Below are 19,481 nucleotides of genomic sequence, written 5' to 3' on the forward strand. Positions count from 1 at the left end.
GTCTCAACAGCAGGGAATGGAAGACCAGTCAGGATTGAACAAAATGCAGAGAGGAACTTGAAGAAAAGCTGATCCAGGACCTCTGACTAGGACAAAGATTAATCTTGTGCAAAGTTGGTAAAGGCATTTTCAAAACCACTCAAAGCTGTGATCTCTGCTTAAGGACGCTTATACAAAGTAATTAATAAAGGGTCAGAATATGTATTTGTACATTCAATATTTCAAATAAATTTCAACACATTTGCACAAATGTCTAAAATATATTTTTCACTGTGTGATCATGAGGTAGATTGAGGCCATAAAAATGTAACAAATCAATTCTGAATTAAGTCTTCAACACAACAACATATGGAGAACGTGAAGGGCTCTGAATACTTTTGGAAGGCACTGTACAAACGGTATATCTTACAGTTTATGTAAAATCCATACACAACAAGGTTTTGTTTGATTAAGAAAACCGCAAAGCAAACGTGTTGACCGCGGACATTTTAAAGTTAACAATTGTGAGTGTAAATGAGGGTTACTTCTTGTTTACTTGTGGTTGAACTGTGACAAATACCAGAAAGTGCCGGTAAGTTATCATATTACTTACTGCTTACTAGTGCTTAAAAGCAGAAATGCTTAAAAAAAACTATTTAAACTGTGTAACTAATGCACCACCATATCATACATGACTAATGCACCACCATATATTGTAATTTATTGCTTGAAAACACCCACACTCTGTAAATGCTCAACATCAACATTCACCTTACACTGTGTGTGAGAACCTAAAAATAACAAGTGAAAAATGTCCTGGCCTATCAGGTGCTAGATTAATTTGTTCTTGCTGATAGGAACTGAGACTTGCGCAGGGTATGAAAAATGATGCGAGAAAAGCCTTGTGGTTTCATCTCACAGTGATGTTTTCAGGTGGATTCATAATCCCATGTGATTGGAACACTGTCACTTCCTTCTTCAAGGGTACTTTCACTAAGTATGAACTTGTTTATTTTAGAGTTAATATTATAGTTCATGTAATGAATGCCTTAAAAAGTCATGTCTGCAATGTATTGGCCTGTTTAGCTTGTACATGAGTTCCAAACCAGGGTTTTCCAAACTTTCCAAACTTAAGCCCTTCTATCTCACTTTTTAAATGTCACACCCCTCCCTCCAACTCAGTTTAGGCTATTCGCGGTATCTGTGTTGAAACACAGGCCCCCCATTTTGGAGGAAGAAACACTAGGTTGGGAACCCCTTTTTCAGGACCTTTCTATATCTATGGAGCATTACTAGTTATTGTTGAGGGCCATCTCATGCAAAGGTTTCTGTTATGCAGAAATTTAAATTTTATTTATTGTAGATTAATTTCAAAAAATCTTTCTTGTGCTGTGAATTAAACACTAAGTTAAGCAAATTATAGATTTTAGTATTCAGTTGGTTTAGACCTGAGCTCGGGTCAGGTTTGCATGGGGTTGGGTTGGGACGAGCTAGGAGGTTGATAATAATATTAAAACCACAATGGAAATAATGGGGATGTACACTCACCTAAAGGATTATTAGGAACACCATACTAATACTGTGTTTGAACCCCTTTCGCCTTCAAAACTGCCTTAATTCTATGTGGCATTGATTCAACAAGGTGCTGAAAGCATTCTTTAGAAATGTTGGCCCATACATGGTACAGGGTACATCGTGGTCATAAAGGGATGGACATGGTCAGAAACAATGCTCAGGTAGGCCGTGGCATTTAAACGATGCCCAATTGGCACTAAGGGGCCTAAAGTGTGCCAAGAAAACATCCCCCACACCATTACACCACCACCACCAGCCTGCACAGTGGTAACAAGGCATGATGGATCCATGTTCTCATTCTGTTTACACCAAATTCTGACTCTACCATCTGAATGTCTCAACAGAAATCGAGACTCATCAGACCAGGCAACATTCTTCCAGTCTTCAACTGTCCAATTTTGGTGAGCTTGTGCAAATTGTAGCCTCTTTTTCCTATTTGAAGTGGAGATGAGTGGTACCCGGTGGGGTCTTCTGCTGTTGTAGCCCATCCGCCTCAAGGTTGTGCGTGTTGTGGCTTCACAAATGCTTTGCTGCATACCTCGGTTGCAACGAGTGTTTTTTTCAGTCAAAGTTGCTCTTCTATCAGCTTGAATCAGTCGGCCCATTCTCCTCTGACCTCTAGCATCAACAAAGCATTTCGTCCACAGCAAATACAGCATTCACTGCCGCATACTGGATGTTTTTCCCTTTTCACACCATTCTTTGTAAACCCTAGAAATGGTTGTGCATGAAAATCCCAGTAACTGAGCAGATTGTGAAATACTCAGACCGGCCCGTCTGGCACCAACAACCATGCCACGCTCAAAATTGCTTAAATCACCTTTCTTTCCCATTCTGACATTCAGTTTGCAGTTCAGGAGATTGTCTTGACCAGGATCACACCCCTAAATGCATTGAAGCAACTGCCATGTGATTGGTTGATTAGATAATTGCATTAATGAGAAATTGAACAGGTGTTCCTAATAATCCTTTAGGTGAGTGTATGTTCCCTATTGGTTAGCCCAAAGTGTAGATCAGCGCTAGACCTTCCGCTCGTAGCACGAACCAGTGAATAATAATAATTAGTGCAATCATACTCTGCGTTCATAGGTCAAACTTCACGTCTGTCTGTGCGTTTGAGTGTGGGTTTGTGTCTGTATTAATGAGTGTGTGTGGGTTTATATGCTTTTATTTTGCAGAGCTGCAACCATCAGGGTGTAGGTAACAAACAGTGTATTAATAGTGAATCATAACACAATCATCCCCTCCCCTCATTGCCACAATCCATACTACTATGTTCACCTCAGCACACTCAACTAATGTTTAGATAAACAAAAACATAAGACCTAAATCCCAGCCTATTAACACCATGCTGTTCTACCACTAACACATTACATTTTCGTTGATGATTCAACCAGACATGTGATTTGTTTTTGTGAGAGTGACAGGGAGACAAAAACTGATCATTTATGTGACACACGCACATAGGGGCATACACTGCTGCAATATTATTGAGATTGTCAATTCCTAATATGTCACTGGTGTTTATTAGGATTCCAGGCTCTTCAGCGCGGTTGCACCAGAGGTCTTGGTTCTGCAGAAAAACATTTTTATAAAATAACCCATTAATGCAGAGGAGTGCAACTAAATTAGTTACCAATTTGCTGAGCATGAATTAATGAAGAGAGCTTCTTGCAGCTCCCACAGTTGTAATTTTCATAATAACCCCAGACCTTTATTTGGCAGGTTGTTTAGTTTTTTCGTTTGAAGGTTTTCATTAGTCTAATGAGGAGTATGCAAGGGCGAGCAGTCAGCACAATTTACATGAGGAAGCTATCATAATAAATGAGGCAATTTGAATAACATGCACAGGTTTATGTGGCAAGATAAGAGAGATTGTAGTCTGTCGGCAGATCCTGCGCTGGTAACCAATACATTAGAACTCAACTCATAACCAAAGTAATCCCAATAAAAGCTTTAAGTGAAGGGAATAAAATTAATGATAGATATTTTTGAACTGTAATGATATGATACACGATGCATTCGATTTATAATCTAAATGAGTTCAATTGTTAAAAACTAGGAGGAGAGGAGGGAGGGTGAGAGCGATGGAGATGAGGGGAGTCGGCGATTTGCTGCTTTGTTTATGGCAAGCTTTTTAATTAGGCTTGTTCATCGGATCAGTTTGTTTAGACAAATGAGATAACATTCCAGTGGTTTAATGATATCTCTCCACTTGTTTGATCTTTATGGTCTTGGTGGAGCATTAAATTAATATAATGCATTATACTCACAGACAGAACCAAGGAGAGAACTGTAGGATGCTGTGTCCCTGCTGTTGGTTCCAATGTACTGTATAAGGGTTAATTATAACTGATAGTGTCTGCCATCGAAGACCAAGTGCACAGTCAGTTACTGACACAGTAATTCAGCCCATCATTTGTCTCTATAAAAATCTGCAACTATCTGTAGTGATGGTTGCATGGTTACATGGTACGAATGTTTTGATGTTACATGGGACACATGTTTTGACATTGTATTTGATGATATTGTACCATTCTGACAATATATAATGTTCTTATTATATTACAACATAGTAATGTTCTTATTATATTAAAATATAGTACTTATAGTACACATATATGTACTTATTACACTTTTACTTTTAATGAGGTGCATACAGAATCATGACAGTTGTGACGATGCAATGCATATTGTACTGTACTGATATATACTACTATATTAGTCATCTTTCCCACATCTTTTGACAAAGGAGAAAGGCCGTTTTTCATAGATGAAAAAGCATTAGGTGCTCATTCTAACTGATTACCAGATGGTATAAGTTTAGACTTAACTTTTTTACCCGATTATTGTTTGTTAGTAAGACTTAGTTGCAAATAGTATTGCATGAGTTCATGGTGCTTCATAAAAAAGTAGAAAAGCAAAAATGAGAGAGACCACCTATTAATCTCCCATCAAGCTAATTGTATCGCTTTACAAAGGGAAGTCTGTAGTGATCGCTGTCGACGAGCCCGCATCTCGTGAAACAGCAGGTATTTGACAAACAAGGAAGAATATAAAAGGCACAGGAGCCTTTAGCTGTAAACTAATTTCAGACATCAAACATTTAACATGATTTTATTTCCTGAGGGAAAAGCCTTTTTAAACACAACCCATATGCACAAGTATAGAAGTGTCAGATTGTTCCTTTAGAAACCATGTGGCAGATGAAAAGCACAAACACATATTTTCATGAGACAAAACACCATCTCGTCATAACAAAGTAGAGGAGAACAACAGAATCTATGATGCCAGATGCTACATTTTACCATTGTAACTGACTGTTATTACGGCAGCCTTGCGATACAGTACATTATTTAATAGTTCATTTGTTGATTTATTTCATGTAGAGGTTATGTGTGTTAAATCCTATGTCTTTTGTTCACTCTGGTCCTGATAACTATGTTAAAATGATAGAACAGAACATATCTAAAATACACTAGTTGCTTAATCAATTAGTTTGTAATCAACAAGTTTTGTTTAAACTGAAAAGTCGTGCAATGGAACCAACCAACTACACCAAAAGTGGTCTTGAATTATTTGAAAGAAAACAAAGTTTTCAACCCAAGGCTTTAGCTATAGACATCATAAAGCTGTAGGGGCTAGAATAACTGACAGGTCTCGTATTACAGGAACAGACGTGAAAAGCAACCAATCTGTACAATTATTCTGTAAACCATATTTTAAAAGGGGAGCGGTTTGACTGTAATAGGATATATTCTCACTTCCTCTGTAAATGTTATGTATCCGTGTTGACACACTGGGAGATGGAGTGGTAATATCCAACCTCGGACAAATGGATCATCCTGATTTATTTGATCTTAGAGATACTAAAGTGCTAAGGACTATCTCCATTGGATAAAATGGAGAAGTCAGTATACTTTTACAGAAACAGGCAGATTTTCCAACCATTAGTACATAGTACTAAAAAGAAATGAAATAAAAAGTGCTGATACACAGTTAAATAGGACGTTCTAAATTCACTGTCTTAATTGTAACGATTAATAATTTAGCACAGTGAATTTTACACTTACAAAGGAACACTAACCCTTGCTGTTTTATATTCACTTTGTAGTGGAATTTACTGAAATGGTATACGGTGTAAATCCTAAATCCTTTTTTTATGTGAATTGTTACCACCCTTGACTGTACTAGTAACAAGGAGACAGGTGTTGAAATCATTCATTAAGTTTAAACACTTAATGCTTTCACCAAGGTTGTTTGTGAGTCAGTGTTATAGTGACAGTGTAACTTTGATGATACTTGACATGCTGTATATGAGTCCTTTCTTTGTTGTCCTCCTGGTTTTCATTCCATATGAGGCCTGAGTTACACTACCGTTCAAAAGTTTGGGGTCACATTAAATTGTTTTAGAAAGAAAAGGAAATTGGGAAATTTGCACAAGGTTAAGGTGTTCTTGAAGAAGGAAATCACTCCATTTTGCAACACCATGCAATACAATGTGGATGGCGCTTGATTGGAGCCAATTTCCTCCTACAACAGGACAATGACCCAAAGCACAGCTCCAAACTATGCAAGAACTGTTTAGATTAAAAGGAGTCAGCTGGTATAGGAGTCAGCTGTCTATAATGGATTGGCCAGCACAGTCACCGGATCTCAACACTACTGAGCAGTTGTGGGAAGTGTCCATCAAGTCAATCCAACTTGTGGGATGTGCTTCAGGAAGCATGGGGTAAACTCTTCAGATTATCTCAACAAACTGACAACTAGAATTCCAAAGGTCTGCAAGGCTGTAATTGCTGCAAATTGAGGATTCTTTTTTGAAGTATGAAGGACACAATAATTATTTCAATAAAAAAAACATTTTCTAATCTTGTCAATTACTATACTTCCTATGCATTTATTCAAACAAATTTCAAGTGTTTTAATGGAAAACAAGTGACCCCAAACTTTTGTACAGTACTGTACCATTGTGCCCATTTGCAAAGGGATGTGAAATTCCTACTTCAATCCAACCATAGTTTGGATATAAAATTATTCACCCACAATCTCCATTCAGGATTACTCTCATAATAATGTGTTTAAAGCTGACTGCCTACAAATTAACAATTTGTGTTCAGCATAACATCAATCAATCAATCAGTCAATGCACATGGGTGGTTGACATAACCTGATTTTTTTTTTTTTTACTTCAAATATTAGGCATGAAAATTGAGTTGTGTTATACTGACTCTTAGATTCCCCAAAAAATATGTGGTCTACGATTTTGTATTGGAATCTGAATTACTAATAGAACCAATTTGTTCTATTAGTGCCTAAAATGATCTTATGGTGTGACATGAAAGTTACTGTATATAAAATTAAAACGGGGTCTACTTTTCTTAAGAAAATCACTTTATCATAATTCTTTATCATTACTACTATTGAGATCCAGCATTTCCTTGTGAACATTCATTACATCTTGTATTATTTTTCATAATCATCACGCATCTGTTTTAAATCTTTCAATATATTTTTAATTAATTCCGACAAACCCTGTTATAAATCTAACAAAATGCTTGTGTCTGTTGCTGATACTATTTTACATGTGTTCCACTGACATTTGTATGATTTAGCACTAACAAAGTTTTTTCAATTCTGAATGACACACTAAATGATATAGTGTCACACCATAGGTTGAACAACACCACAATGCAATTTGTCAATGCAAAAAACATGTATTATATTCATTTAACATTGTCTAAGAACAATCAAGAACATTTAACATTGTCTAAGAACAATCAAGAACATTTAACATTGTCTAAGAACAATCACACAAAGGTGTGAAACATTGTGACACTAAACATTGTACAGCACTTGATTATCGGACACAGGACTAGTGAAGAACCATGTTTCTAGTGGGGAACACTAATAAAGATAAAATCACAAGTTAATGTTTACAGTTAAGTCTGTTGAATATTAACTACTAGTAAGTAAGTAAAAGAAGTGTTAAAAAGTACAATACATACATCAAGGTTAGCTGTTATAAAATACAATAATACATTTTTTGCTCAAATAAATGTTCTGTGTGTAGGAAAATACAGTTCATATCATATGTTGTGACAAATGGATCACATGAAGTGAAGCAAAACCTGTCACAAACTATGATATAGTGTCACACCATATGAGGTTTCATATATTGTGGTTATGCACTAGGATCCTAGCAGCCTACCCACTGCAACATGGTAGCATGGATTTTAATGTAATAATGCCAAAAAAAGTTATTTATCTTTGGCACTTTCATGTAGAAAGTGTCGCATTAAAAGACAATGGGAAAGGGTACTGAAGTGGGAGTGCCAAAAATATTTGATTTATTGAAAAAATTACAAGAGACAACAGACATTGTAATCCTTCCATGTCCAACTGAGGTTTTTTCAGTACTTCCTGGTTAAACAAGGACCCCTCCTCCCCAAGGGTTTACAAACAATTGCCAGTTTAAATATCACAATATTGTGTCACACCATATGATATCCATTTCTGGGACAAAATCTTTTTGATCAAAACTGACTGAAAATATTATGCTCAGACCACCAAATAGACATCTGTGTTATCATTCTGTACTTTATTGAGGAGAGTTGCATTCATTATCCTTAGTTTTATTTAAGTTTAACTTGGTGAACCTTGGGACAGTCACAACATTATGAGCTTTTTCATGTTTGGTTGGAAGTGATGATATATAAAAACGTTTTTTGAAATTTGTATTTTGTGTTTGACGCTCGGAACCACAAAAAAGCCATGTCACATCATGGCCATGTCACCCTCAGTCAACAGCACTGATAACAATCAACCAAAATAAGTAGAGCATGCTAAGAAATATGATAATGTTAGTTGTGGTTTCAACAGTGTAAAACAGTAAGTCTACTCATTAACACCAACAGTGGGAATCATTTTACACCACTGAATCTTACCTCCACTTTTACTGAGTGAATGTTATTCCTAAATCAACCCTGTGAAGGTGACACCAAAACCACCAATAATCAATTTACTGTTTAGTTTCAATGGTGCATTATATTGCCACTAGCTTACTGTAACACTACTGACATTTTCACTTCCATGCGGAGAAAGGCATAAAACAAATACACAAACCCATGAGGAATTTGCTTGTACACACACCAATAAACTCTTCAGTGTACATTAAAACAAAACCTAAATGTCACATAAATCCTACCTTTGAAGTAAACATTGAAACAAGCCTATTAGCCTATTAGTTTTCTATGACAGATCAGAGTTACCGTAGCTACAGTTTAGTGTTGTGTGTCTAGTAGGACAGTTAGGCAGACATACTGGTGGCATTGCATGGCATTGCAATCCCACTGGGAGTAGCTAATGCTGTTCTCTTCTGTTGTGTTATGTTCTGCCGACTGGTGATATAAGATGGTGCTAATCCAGACTGAGACACATTTATAAGAAGATGAAAGAACAAAAGAGGAAAAGGGAATGTGAAATGTTTTGTAAACTCTTAAAAGCCCAGCTTAGAGAGTTACAGGGAGAAGTGTTACTAGGGTAAAAGCGAGCTTAAATAACAGATGCAAATCCATTAGCGGTCCGCAGTTTCACAGTTATAATAAGACTTAAGAGCGCCTTAACGGGGAGCGACATGTTAAACGTGGGGAAATCTGTTTTGATAACATTATTCATAACACTGGGCTTTGCAGTAGCCACAGCTCAAATTAATAACACTTCATTTGCAGACAGAAGAAAGCCAGCCTGGTATTTCCAGTTAAAGCGATTAATTTTTAAACACCTAATTGACAGGCTAGGGTTAGGCGGGATAAGCAACAGACTCTCTAAGAGATGGCCATGCCGCAAAGTCAAGGTGACTGAAATACTTAGAGAAGGCCTTTCAAACATCCGAAGAAGAGAAAGGGAGGAGAAAGTGAGTAGACTGAAAGAAGAGAGAATTAGTCGTCAAGAAGTCCCTTCCCCCACACTCTCTTTATTAGGAATGATTTAGTTTCTCAGTGAAAGGACATAAAAGCCCGGCTATAGCAGTGTAATTACAGTAGAGTGAAAATTTAAAGGTTTGACTCACAATGTCCTCAAGTCAGCTAGCAACCAGACTGCAGTGTGATAAGGACCCACTCCTCTGAACAACTCCTGCCTCCAACAGGCTGTTTTATAGGCCTTGTCAAGTAAAAGCACACATAGTGTTTGTGGCATGGCTAGTCTGTAAACATGAACTGTGTTGTCTAACAGCTAAGAATCTACTTTTGTCCACTGGTTAAAAATAGGTTACTATATTGGGAACAGCATGCCATTTAGGACACAAACCCTGGTGTTTACTTTGGCTGAGACGGTGGTGCTTAGCATTTTGGCATTGTAGCATTGCCTAATTACTATTTACATGTAAACATGAAATGAGACAAACAACCTCATGGAATGGCATGAAAAATGTGAGGAAAAAAATTATTAAAATCCAGGGTCAACTGTATCCGACTGTAACAGTTGTTGAAGCGTTATGAGTTGTTATTTTGAATCGCAAATTTCCAGCTTTAGACATAATCCTGCTAATTTTTTTCTGTTTCTGTCCAAGGGCACACAGGTAAGATATGGGTTGGCTATATTATAATATGCATACTAGCAGATGCTCAGATATGTAAAGTGAGGAACCTACTGCCAGCTTATATTTTATGTTTCTACTTATAGCTTATACTTTTTATTCATCATTCGGTTTTATTTAACTTAACCCTAACCTCAACCACTGTGATTTCTAATGTGCTTTTGTCTACTCAAATATGTAGAGTGCTTTGATTCAATCAATCATATTCAAGGCCACTGTTGTCTTTTTTTGGCAGTCGAAGAGGAATAGCATGCCTGGCAAATCACTGACGCCTTTCTCCTTGCGTCTTTTTGTGGATCCCTTCTCATGCTTCACAAAGGCACTTGTTCGTTCCCCCAGCGAAGGGTAACATGAAATAGAGGCATGCTACTGTGTGTTGTTCTGATGGACAGGCAGATTTCACCTTCGCCAGTGAATGATAATACATTATTAAATTTGCCTCCGTCGCTTGCCTAGATGCAGTAAGAGCTGACCACAGCATATTTATCTCCCCATCTGAGCCTCACGTCATTGCGAATCTTGGCAGCCGGAGCACATTCTGTCACTTTTGAGGCATTTCAAAGATTAAAAAGAAACCCTCTGCCTTTTTTTCAACGTCCCCTAAAAGCATCCCCCCACCCACCTTTTTTTTACTCTGTGAAATGTGATTAGCAGTTAGAAGAGGGTGTCACGCAATGGAATACACATTCAAAATGTTGGAGTTGAGGAGGGGATAAATCAGGTATCCGAACATCAGGTGCCTCCTCTGGCCACCCCTCCCATCCTCCTGTCCTGAAGGAATAGCCCCCTCTCTGCACAATCAGCACCCTCCTTCTCTGCACAGGGGCCATGGGAAAATGTGATTGATCCTATATAGAATTAATATTTTTTGCACTCTTTCATTTCAATGGGCATATGCACTGACAACTTGTTTGATCATAAAGCATTATTGTCTGCCAACTCACATTCTGGGGCTTGTGATGGCTAATGATTAGGCCTCCTCCTGACTTAGGGGAAAGTCTGGTAGTCAGCATGATGTTTGAAGCCTCACGCACAACGCCAAGGACACTAGGTCAGATAGACTTGCAAAGCAGAACAACACGGTAGAAGGGAGTCCCATTACAGGGTAGATAGCTATGTTTGATATAAAGTGGAAACCCATCAATTTCTGTAAATGAAGTCTTTAAGCGTGTAAGTGATTAGATCAGTGTTTCTTAATCCTGGTCCTGGGGACTCAAAAGGGTGAATGTTTTTATTTTTGTCCTAGCACTCAAACACCTGATTCAAATGTTGCCCTACCACTTACACACTTGATTGGCGTAATCAACATATCATCAGGTCTTTAGTTTGAATCAGATGTGTGAGTGCTAGGATAAAAACAAAAATGTGCACCCATTTGGGTCCCCAGGATTAAGAAACACTGGTATAGATGGTTGATGAAATGGTTGAGGTTACCAGAACAAAATCTATATGAGTCATATAACAACAAATTAAGTAATAATAAAACAAGTATAATAAATTAAATAGAATTGCATGCTTTATTTACAAAAGGGTGTTGACCAAAGTATAAATTCTTACTTAAATGCTTGTGATAAATAAAATCTATTTTTTATTAAATTAAATTGTATCTTAACTGAGTGAAATGTACATTATTTAAGCATTTTAGTTTTAATAAAACCACTTTACTGTTTACAATTAGGGTTTTAGAGATATACCTGACCAATACTTACAGTGGGGTGAACAAGTATTTGATACACTGCCAATTTTGAAGGTTTTCCCACTTACAAAGCATGAATAATTCTGTCATTTTTATCATAGGTACTCTTCAACTGTGAATGATGGAATCTAAAACAAAAATCCAGAAAATCACATTGTATGATTTTTAAGTAATTAATTAGCATTTTATTGCATGTCATAAGTATTTATATGTATACACATCAGAAAAGCAGAACTTTATATTTGGTACTGAAACCTTTGTTTGCAATTACAGAGATCATATGTTTCCTGAAGTTCTTGACCAGGTTTGCACACAATGCAGCAGGGATTTTGGCCCACTCCTCCATACAAACCTTCTCCAGATCCTTCAGGTTTCAGGGCTGTCGCTGGGCAATACGGACTTTCAGCTCCCTCCAAAGATTTTCTATTGTGTTCAGGTCTGGAGACTGGCTAGGCCACTCCAGGACCTTGAGATGCTTCTTACGGAGCTACTCCTTAGTTGCCCTGGCTGTGTGTTTCGGGTCGTTGTCATGCTGGAAAACCCTGCCACGACCCATCTTCAATGCTCTTACTGAGGGACGGAGGTTGTTGGCCAAGATCTCGCGATACATTGCCCCATCCATCCTCCCCTCAATACAGTGCAGTCGTCCTGTCCCCTTTGCAGAAAAGCATCCCCAAAGAATGATGTTTCCACCTCCATGCTTCACGGTTGGGATGGTATTCTTGGGGTTCTACTCATCCTTCTTCTTCCTCCAAACACGGCGAGTGGAGTTTAGACCAAAAAGCTCTATTTTTGTCTCATCAGACCACATGACCTTCTCCCATTCCTCCTCTGGATCATCCAGATGGTCATTGGAAAACTTCAGACGGGCCTGGACATGCGCTGGTTTGAGCAGGGGGACCTTGCGTGCGCTGCAGGATTTTAATCCATGACGGCATAGTGTGTAACTAATGGTCCCAGCTCTCTTCAGGTCATTGACCAGGTCCTGCCATGTATTTCTGGGCTGATCCCTCACCTCATGATCATTGATGCCCCACGAGGTGAGTTCTAACATTTCTAACAAATCTAACATTTTTTACCTGATGTCCTTACAGAGCTCTCTGGTCTTGGCTATTGTGGAGAGGTTGGAGTCTGTTTGAGTGTGTGGACAGGTGTCTTTTATTCAGGTAACGATTTCAAACAGGTGTAGTTAATACAGGTAATGAGTGGAGAACAGGAGGCTTCTTAAAGAAAAACTAACAGGTCTGTGAGAGCCGGAATTCTTACTGGTTGGTAGGTGATCAAATACTTATGTCATCCAATAAAATGCAAATTAATTATTTAAAAATCATACAATGTGATTTTCTGGATTTTTAGATTCGGTTTCTCACGGTTGAAGTGTACCTATGATAAGAATTACAGACCTCTACATGCTTTGTAAGTAGGAAAACCTGCAAAATCGGCAGTGTATCAAATACTTGTTCTCCTCACTGTATTTTAACAACTACAATACACCATACATTTTATTTTCTTCCCCTTTGATGTTCTTGACTATGAGTTAAACTGGACTTTATTTCAGCATTCTTTGAAAATGTCTTGTGCTGACAGCAAACACATGCGGGCCCATGCTCTGAGCAGCTGTTGTGTCTAAGTGATGGTGCATCTTGTGTGGGTTAAGTTGGACTGCAGCCAGAACTAACAGAACAGAACCAGACATTTTGAGCTAAGCATTTGCTGGAAGCTCAAACTCTCATGTAATATACAGTGAACATTTACATTTTTTATTTATTTTGGCTTTACAGTTCAGCATTTGTATTTCATTTAAAATAATACAATGATTATAGGTTGATTGTGCAGAATGCCAGCTTTAATTTGAGGATGTTTTCATCAGATGAACCATTTATACAGCATGTTTTGTACAGGTTCCCCAGTTTTAGGGTACAACAGTACTTGGGCAGTCACTTCACAGCTCTCATAATAGGCAGGTGTGTTTATTTGCATTGTTAGTGCATGCACAAGAGAGATGTCAATGTATTTTCTCCATTCCGTTTTGATTTTGTTGCTCGTGTCTGACAAAATGTCTGACAAAATGAGGACCAAACAGTCAAGCTGGCCATCATCAGGTAAATCAATTACAAAACATCAGATACGTAGCCAAAACATTAGGCTTGCCAAAATCAACTATTTGGTGCATTAGGAAGAAAGTGCTGCTGAGCTCAGCTATTGCAAAGAACATGGTAGACCAGGGAAGCCCACTATAGTGAATGACTGAGAATACTTTCAGTAGTAAAGAAACAGTCCAAAACTTACTCTCACTGAAATAGATTTTGAAGACTTGTCAACTTTTCCTGGAGCCATTTCAATGAATTATATATTAGCCTATTTTATGTTTCAATATTAACATCATTAGTCAAATGTACAACAAAAATGTACATACTTACACATTCCTTCTCTGTTGAGGAAAATTGTTGATCGCATATTTTTTAAATGAAGTATACACACTATGCAGCAATATTAGACAGCATTAGTGAATACAATTTCAGTTTGCATTCTCTCAAGAGAATGTCAGAGGGAATTGATCTCATGCTTTTTATTGAATGCTTGACAAGTACAAAATGAAGAGGTTGTGGTGAGTATGCAGCTAGATAATTTCAAGGTGAATACTGAATATCTAAAGAAATTCTATTAGCTCACCCTGAAAAGGTTATAAAGTGGATATAAAAAGTCTACACACCCCTGTTAAAATGCCAGGTTCTTGTGATGTAAAAGAATGAGACAAAGATAAATCATGTCAGAACTTTTTCCACCTTTAATGTGACCTATAATATTTACAAAAATGTGAGATACTGTATAACTACAAACCAAATATTTTAACAGTTGGCCTCTATATGATTTATATCTTAATACATGTTGTTGTGAGTTGCAAATGAAGAAATAAAGGCTTTCATCGTAATCTGACTATTACGTAAAATGTTGGTATCAGTAACATGTTTTTAAGGATCAGAAAAGCACAGAAATATCTTGCTAAAGTGCTGTAGAAGAACTTTCTGATATTTACTTGAGAACAAGACTTAAGGGTGTCAAAAGTACTCATAGTAAAAGTTATTCAGTTTCTAAACTGATATCACTACCCTTGATTATTCATGATCATTTCCTTGCTTAACATTTAACAAGAGAGAAAAGGAATGTCTAAGTAGTTCACTCCTTCACTGCCTCACAAACTGCAAAGATGGAAAGTGTTCTTCGTAAAATCTTGTTCCTTTAATTACATTTTAATGAAGTTGAAGAAAAAAATATTTTACTTTCAATGTTCAAATTAACTGTTATAGTACATTAAAAGCATGATGTTTCAATCCACAAGTCCTTTATCAACATGCACCACCAAATGCACCATAGTAACAGAAATCCAATTCATTGTAATGTATCGCTGTCTCTAAACTTTAACCTTTCAACTCGTTTACATAACCGTCTACTAACTCTAAAGAGAACATATGAAGATGTGCCGACCTAGACAGATACTATTCAATATTTCAACTAACCCTATGATTTGCTTTAACCTGGAGTGGAATATGGGTGAGCTCGCCAGTTTAAAAAATAAAGAATACAGTTGGCTGGCTGTGGAGCCAGCCTAGTTCATTCAAGTTCAGGTTATGAATTTTAAATAATTTAAGAAAGCATTTGAACCCAGGTTGGGTGCTTGGGCTTTCCAGAAACAGAAGTCCTATAGGCTTTTTTGCAGTCATGCCAGCCAGTCAATGAAGCCTGTAATCCTTGACGGAGTGATAATGACATAGCCCCCTGCATTTATTACATGGAGGGGAGTGGAGGGAAAACGCTGACTTTGAACAAATGAACACTCTGACCTTTATGCAATAAATATGACATGGGCCGTATAAAAAGACAAGATATCTTCTTCCCCTCTCCGAATGGGAGTCAACACTGATTCTCTTCTGCTATCTATCACCTGCTTTGTTGTCTCTAACTCTCTCTCTCACTATTTCTTAGTTGACAGACAGTGTGAGTGAGAAAACAAATTATAGAATACAAACACCACCACAACAGAAAGACACTGAAACATACAGACATATCCATTTAGAGAATTGTTTGCACTGTATTCTTCCCATCATCTGTCAGAGAGTCACTGTCAATATAAATCCTATAGCATAAACCGTTTTGTGGTGAATGTGCTGTTAGTAGATGGAGCTATTTCTCCTTATTATTTACCATACAGCATGGTAAATAATCAACATACATACCAGCTTGTGTCATTATCATGTAAATAGTCAACATGGTAGGTTATTATTCATCTGGGGAGGCGGTTGTTGTGTGTGGGTGCACTGAAGAGAGATCTCAAGATCACTCTATCATATCTGTTGTGAGCAGAATGAATGTCCTGTGTCTCCCCTGACAGCCCCTCAGACACTTACGGATTTATGAATATTTCCTCCATGTAACCTGTCCGTCTGTTTGACACTATCTACTCGTGGCCTTGAGAATACGTTTCAATCTATTAAGGCAAACCAAAGGAGTCATTACTTCAAATAGGTTGGGGGAGCAAGAGAAGGGGGTAAGAGTGAGCGACAGGGGAAACGGGTAGAGAGAAAGGACAGGAGCGAGGAGAGAGAGAAAGGGAAAGAGGGAGGGATGGTGTGACACACCGAATTGGTTATTAATGGAAAAGCGCAGCCCATAGGGCTGTTGCAATTTAATGATATCCTGCGAGAAAATATGAGGGTGTCACTTTCCCAAAAGTCTGTATTTAAACGTCCCCGGTACTAATTTTATGCCCTTGCACAGTAATGTTTGGAGGAGAGCATTTATGAAACACGGCCCACTGACCGCACTGATTATCCTGCTCACCTTCTCTCTTTCTCTCTCTCTCAATCTCTTTCTTCCTCTCTTGCCACATAAATGGGTTTGTGCAGCAAGCGATTTCATCTCTAAGTGGAAGGAACATTAGGCTAGTGGAGAAGTGAGACTGGGGTAAAAGGGGACGGGGAAAGAGGGGGAGTGCATGAAACAGAGAGAGGAGGGGAGATACAGTAGAGACAGAGAGGAGGGAGACACAAGGGGGAGAGAATGAGGAAAATGGATGCAGAGGAGTAAGGTAGGCGGAAGGTGTTAGAAAGAGGCCTTTTCTTACGGGCTATCCATTGCCATTACTCTCTTTAACTTTGGATTTTTGAAAGGTGAGGAGAAAGGAGGCATGCAGAATACAATTGAGAAGTCCTGAAAGAACACAAGTGCTTGATTTTCCTGCTTTGAGTGGTTTCTTGGGCTCTTGACTTCCCCAGCAGGTTTGAGGCAAACACTAATTTTCTTCCTCATCCCCCCCAAAAAGGAGTTTAGTCTAAATGAGGAACGTGTGTTTATGTGGGTTTAGGAATTTGTGGTCCAGCATGTCTTTATTCCTTTGTATGTGAGTTGGCGTATATGTGGTGTACATGTGTGCTTGGGTAGTGTGTTCCCAGATAGAGAATTGATATCCTGTCTTTGTAGGGCAGGGATTTGCAACTCTGGTCTTCAAGTTCCAGAGTGGGGTCGCATATTTTCCACATTCTGTTAGAAACACAACTGTTTGAATGAATTACATTCTAAACTCAAGAGCATGATTGTTTGATTATCGGTGTCAGGAGTGTTTGCTGGGGCAAAAGTGTGACACTAATCTGGCCCTTGAGGACTGAAATTTCCAATCCCAGTTGTGGAGTTTATATTTCAACACAAACTAGACATGGGCACAACATATGCAGATCTTAAACATTGTGAAGGAACATCTCCTGTTTAGATTTGGGCACATATTTCCCCAATGTTGTGGAAATACATCCTCCATTAGGGAGTCCAAAATAATCCTACTACATTATGTGAGTTATCTGTAAATTGGGAAAATGTCATACATTTCGACATTATATGAGTAAAACCATGTAGATTATTTCACACTTCTTTATTTACGTCAATACTCAACAAGATCCTATCATATTTTAATAATGAATTCCACCTTATTGATTGAAGTGAGTTGCAATGTATAGTAGTTTGGCAAATGTGGGTTTCTTCCACAGGGTCAAATAAAAAAGAAACGATCTAATAAGTACCTCTACAGTCGCCAAGTAGCGTTGTCTTCTGTTAGTGGGTTAAGAGGTCACAGCCACTCCATTTGAAGGAGGACAACTTCCTCCCTCCTCAGCTTCTCCGATGGCAGGTCAAATAAAATGTAATTGTGCCTGGCTGAAAGCACACCACCCTGCTTTTTGTCTGCCCCACTGACAACCTCCAGATTTTAGCGCTCGGTTATCCTGCTGGGAAGAACACACGATTTTGCAAGGACACAGGCTTCACCTGTCAATATATCAAAGTGATTGCCCAGGCCACAGCAAAGAATGCAGGGAGATTTGTTTTTCCTCTCTCCCTCTCTTTGTCCCTCACTGTCTCTGTCTCTATCTTTCTCATGCCCTTTTTTCATCTCCTTCATACTTGCATATTTTTACTTTCTCCAAAATCGTTCTTTTAATCTATAGGTCGTTCAGTCTTCCTTCCCCTGAAGTCCCTCCTTTCTTTTCCTCTCTTCCTATCTCTCTGTCTCCTCTGCCTTTCAATCTTTTCCTCCTTTCCTCCCCATGCGTGAGGACTCAGCTGAAAGCTCTCGAGGGAGCTCCTAATTCCAACACACACCAGAAAACATATGGCATGTTTTCAAACTCCCAAGGTCAATTACAGCTATTTATCCAGAGATGTGGTTACATTTCCCAAGGTTTCCTCTAGATTTGCCGCAGATTGCCAGTGCATGTCTGTCACATTTAAATATGAGGCAGTATTTTGCTGCCCCCTCCTCTCGTGTTCCCCTTTTCCACGACTCTCCATCAAACGTTTCAAAGGCTTTCAAGTAGATTTAAGATGTTTTATCTCCAGTTATCATGCGGCCTATCTTTTTTTCCCCTCTTCGGCATCACTAGGTCCAACACAAATCTAATAACATGTAAATTGGAGATAAGCCCAGATTCCACTGAGTGATAGATATATTCTTTTTGCATCTGTAATTTGTCAAGTCAATTCCTTGGCCCCCTGTTTTAAAGGCACCACAACACATTGAGGAGTGAGAAAATTTACTGGATAGGTAATTCATCACTGACAACCCTCTGTCAAGGACTCCAACTGCTGCTATTGAGGAGTGGGTGGAAGGAGGGAGGAGATCGGAGGGGGACTCCTTTTAAATTATGACATTTTATTTGGAATGCATTGTATTTACTGCTACACCATTTTGTGTTTGTTGATGCTATTATCCAGCCGAAAACAGTTGATGTAAAATGTGTAGTGGCATAAAATTTTATTTGTGACATGGCTAACCTGAGAGAGGTAGTTCTCTTCCATAAGCTTTTTACTGCGGAGGTCCTTTTACCACGCCTAAACCATATTGCGCCACATTCAGCACAGGAGGCTTTTGCAACTGCTGCTGGCAGGAGCCGTAATGCACGGAAATGTGGCACCTCGTTCCGTTGGCTCCAGCAGTTCAGCGTCTGTCGTAATTAAGTTAAATTCAGTGATACTAGAGTGAATATTGGGAATAAGCATGGAAAACACATGGCAACAGGCTATGAAAATACAGAGGAGAGCAGGAGAAGATGGGACAGAGTGGGAGGAGAGCAGAGGGAGAGTAGAAAT

The 19,481-nt window shown here is 38.4% G+C and overlaps 1 protein-coding gene across 7 annotated transcripts in view; it reads left to right on the top strand.

Annotated features, from left to right (window-relative positions):
* The window catches only part of dachd (dachshund d), a 200,529-nt gene that overhangs the window by 160,691 nt on the left and 20,357 nt on the right, over positions 1-19,481 (top strand). For 3 of the 7 annotated variants that reach the window (XM_010904272.3, XM_010904274.3, XM_010904275.3), the window contains one exon: positions 1,899-1,955. The exons of 3 other annotated variants lie outside the window; for them this stretch is intronic. In XM_010904272.3, the coding sequence (XP_010902574.1) occupies positions 1,899-1,955 (57 nt within the window). Of the gene's footprint in view, positions 1-10; positions 216-1,898; positions 1,956-19,481 lie in introns of those variants that run through there. One more of the 7 variants, XM_010904279.3, reaches the window with a different exon arrangement.

This window comes from Esox lucius, chromosome 16, assembly GCF_011004845.1.
Source record: "Esox lucius isolate fEsoLuc1 chromosome 16, fEsoLuc1.pri, whole genome shotgun sequence".
NCBI lineage: Eukaryota > Metazoa > Chordata > Actinopteri > Esociformes > Esocidae > Esox > Esox lucius.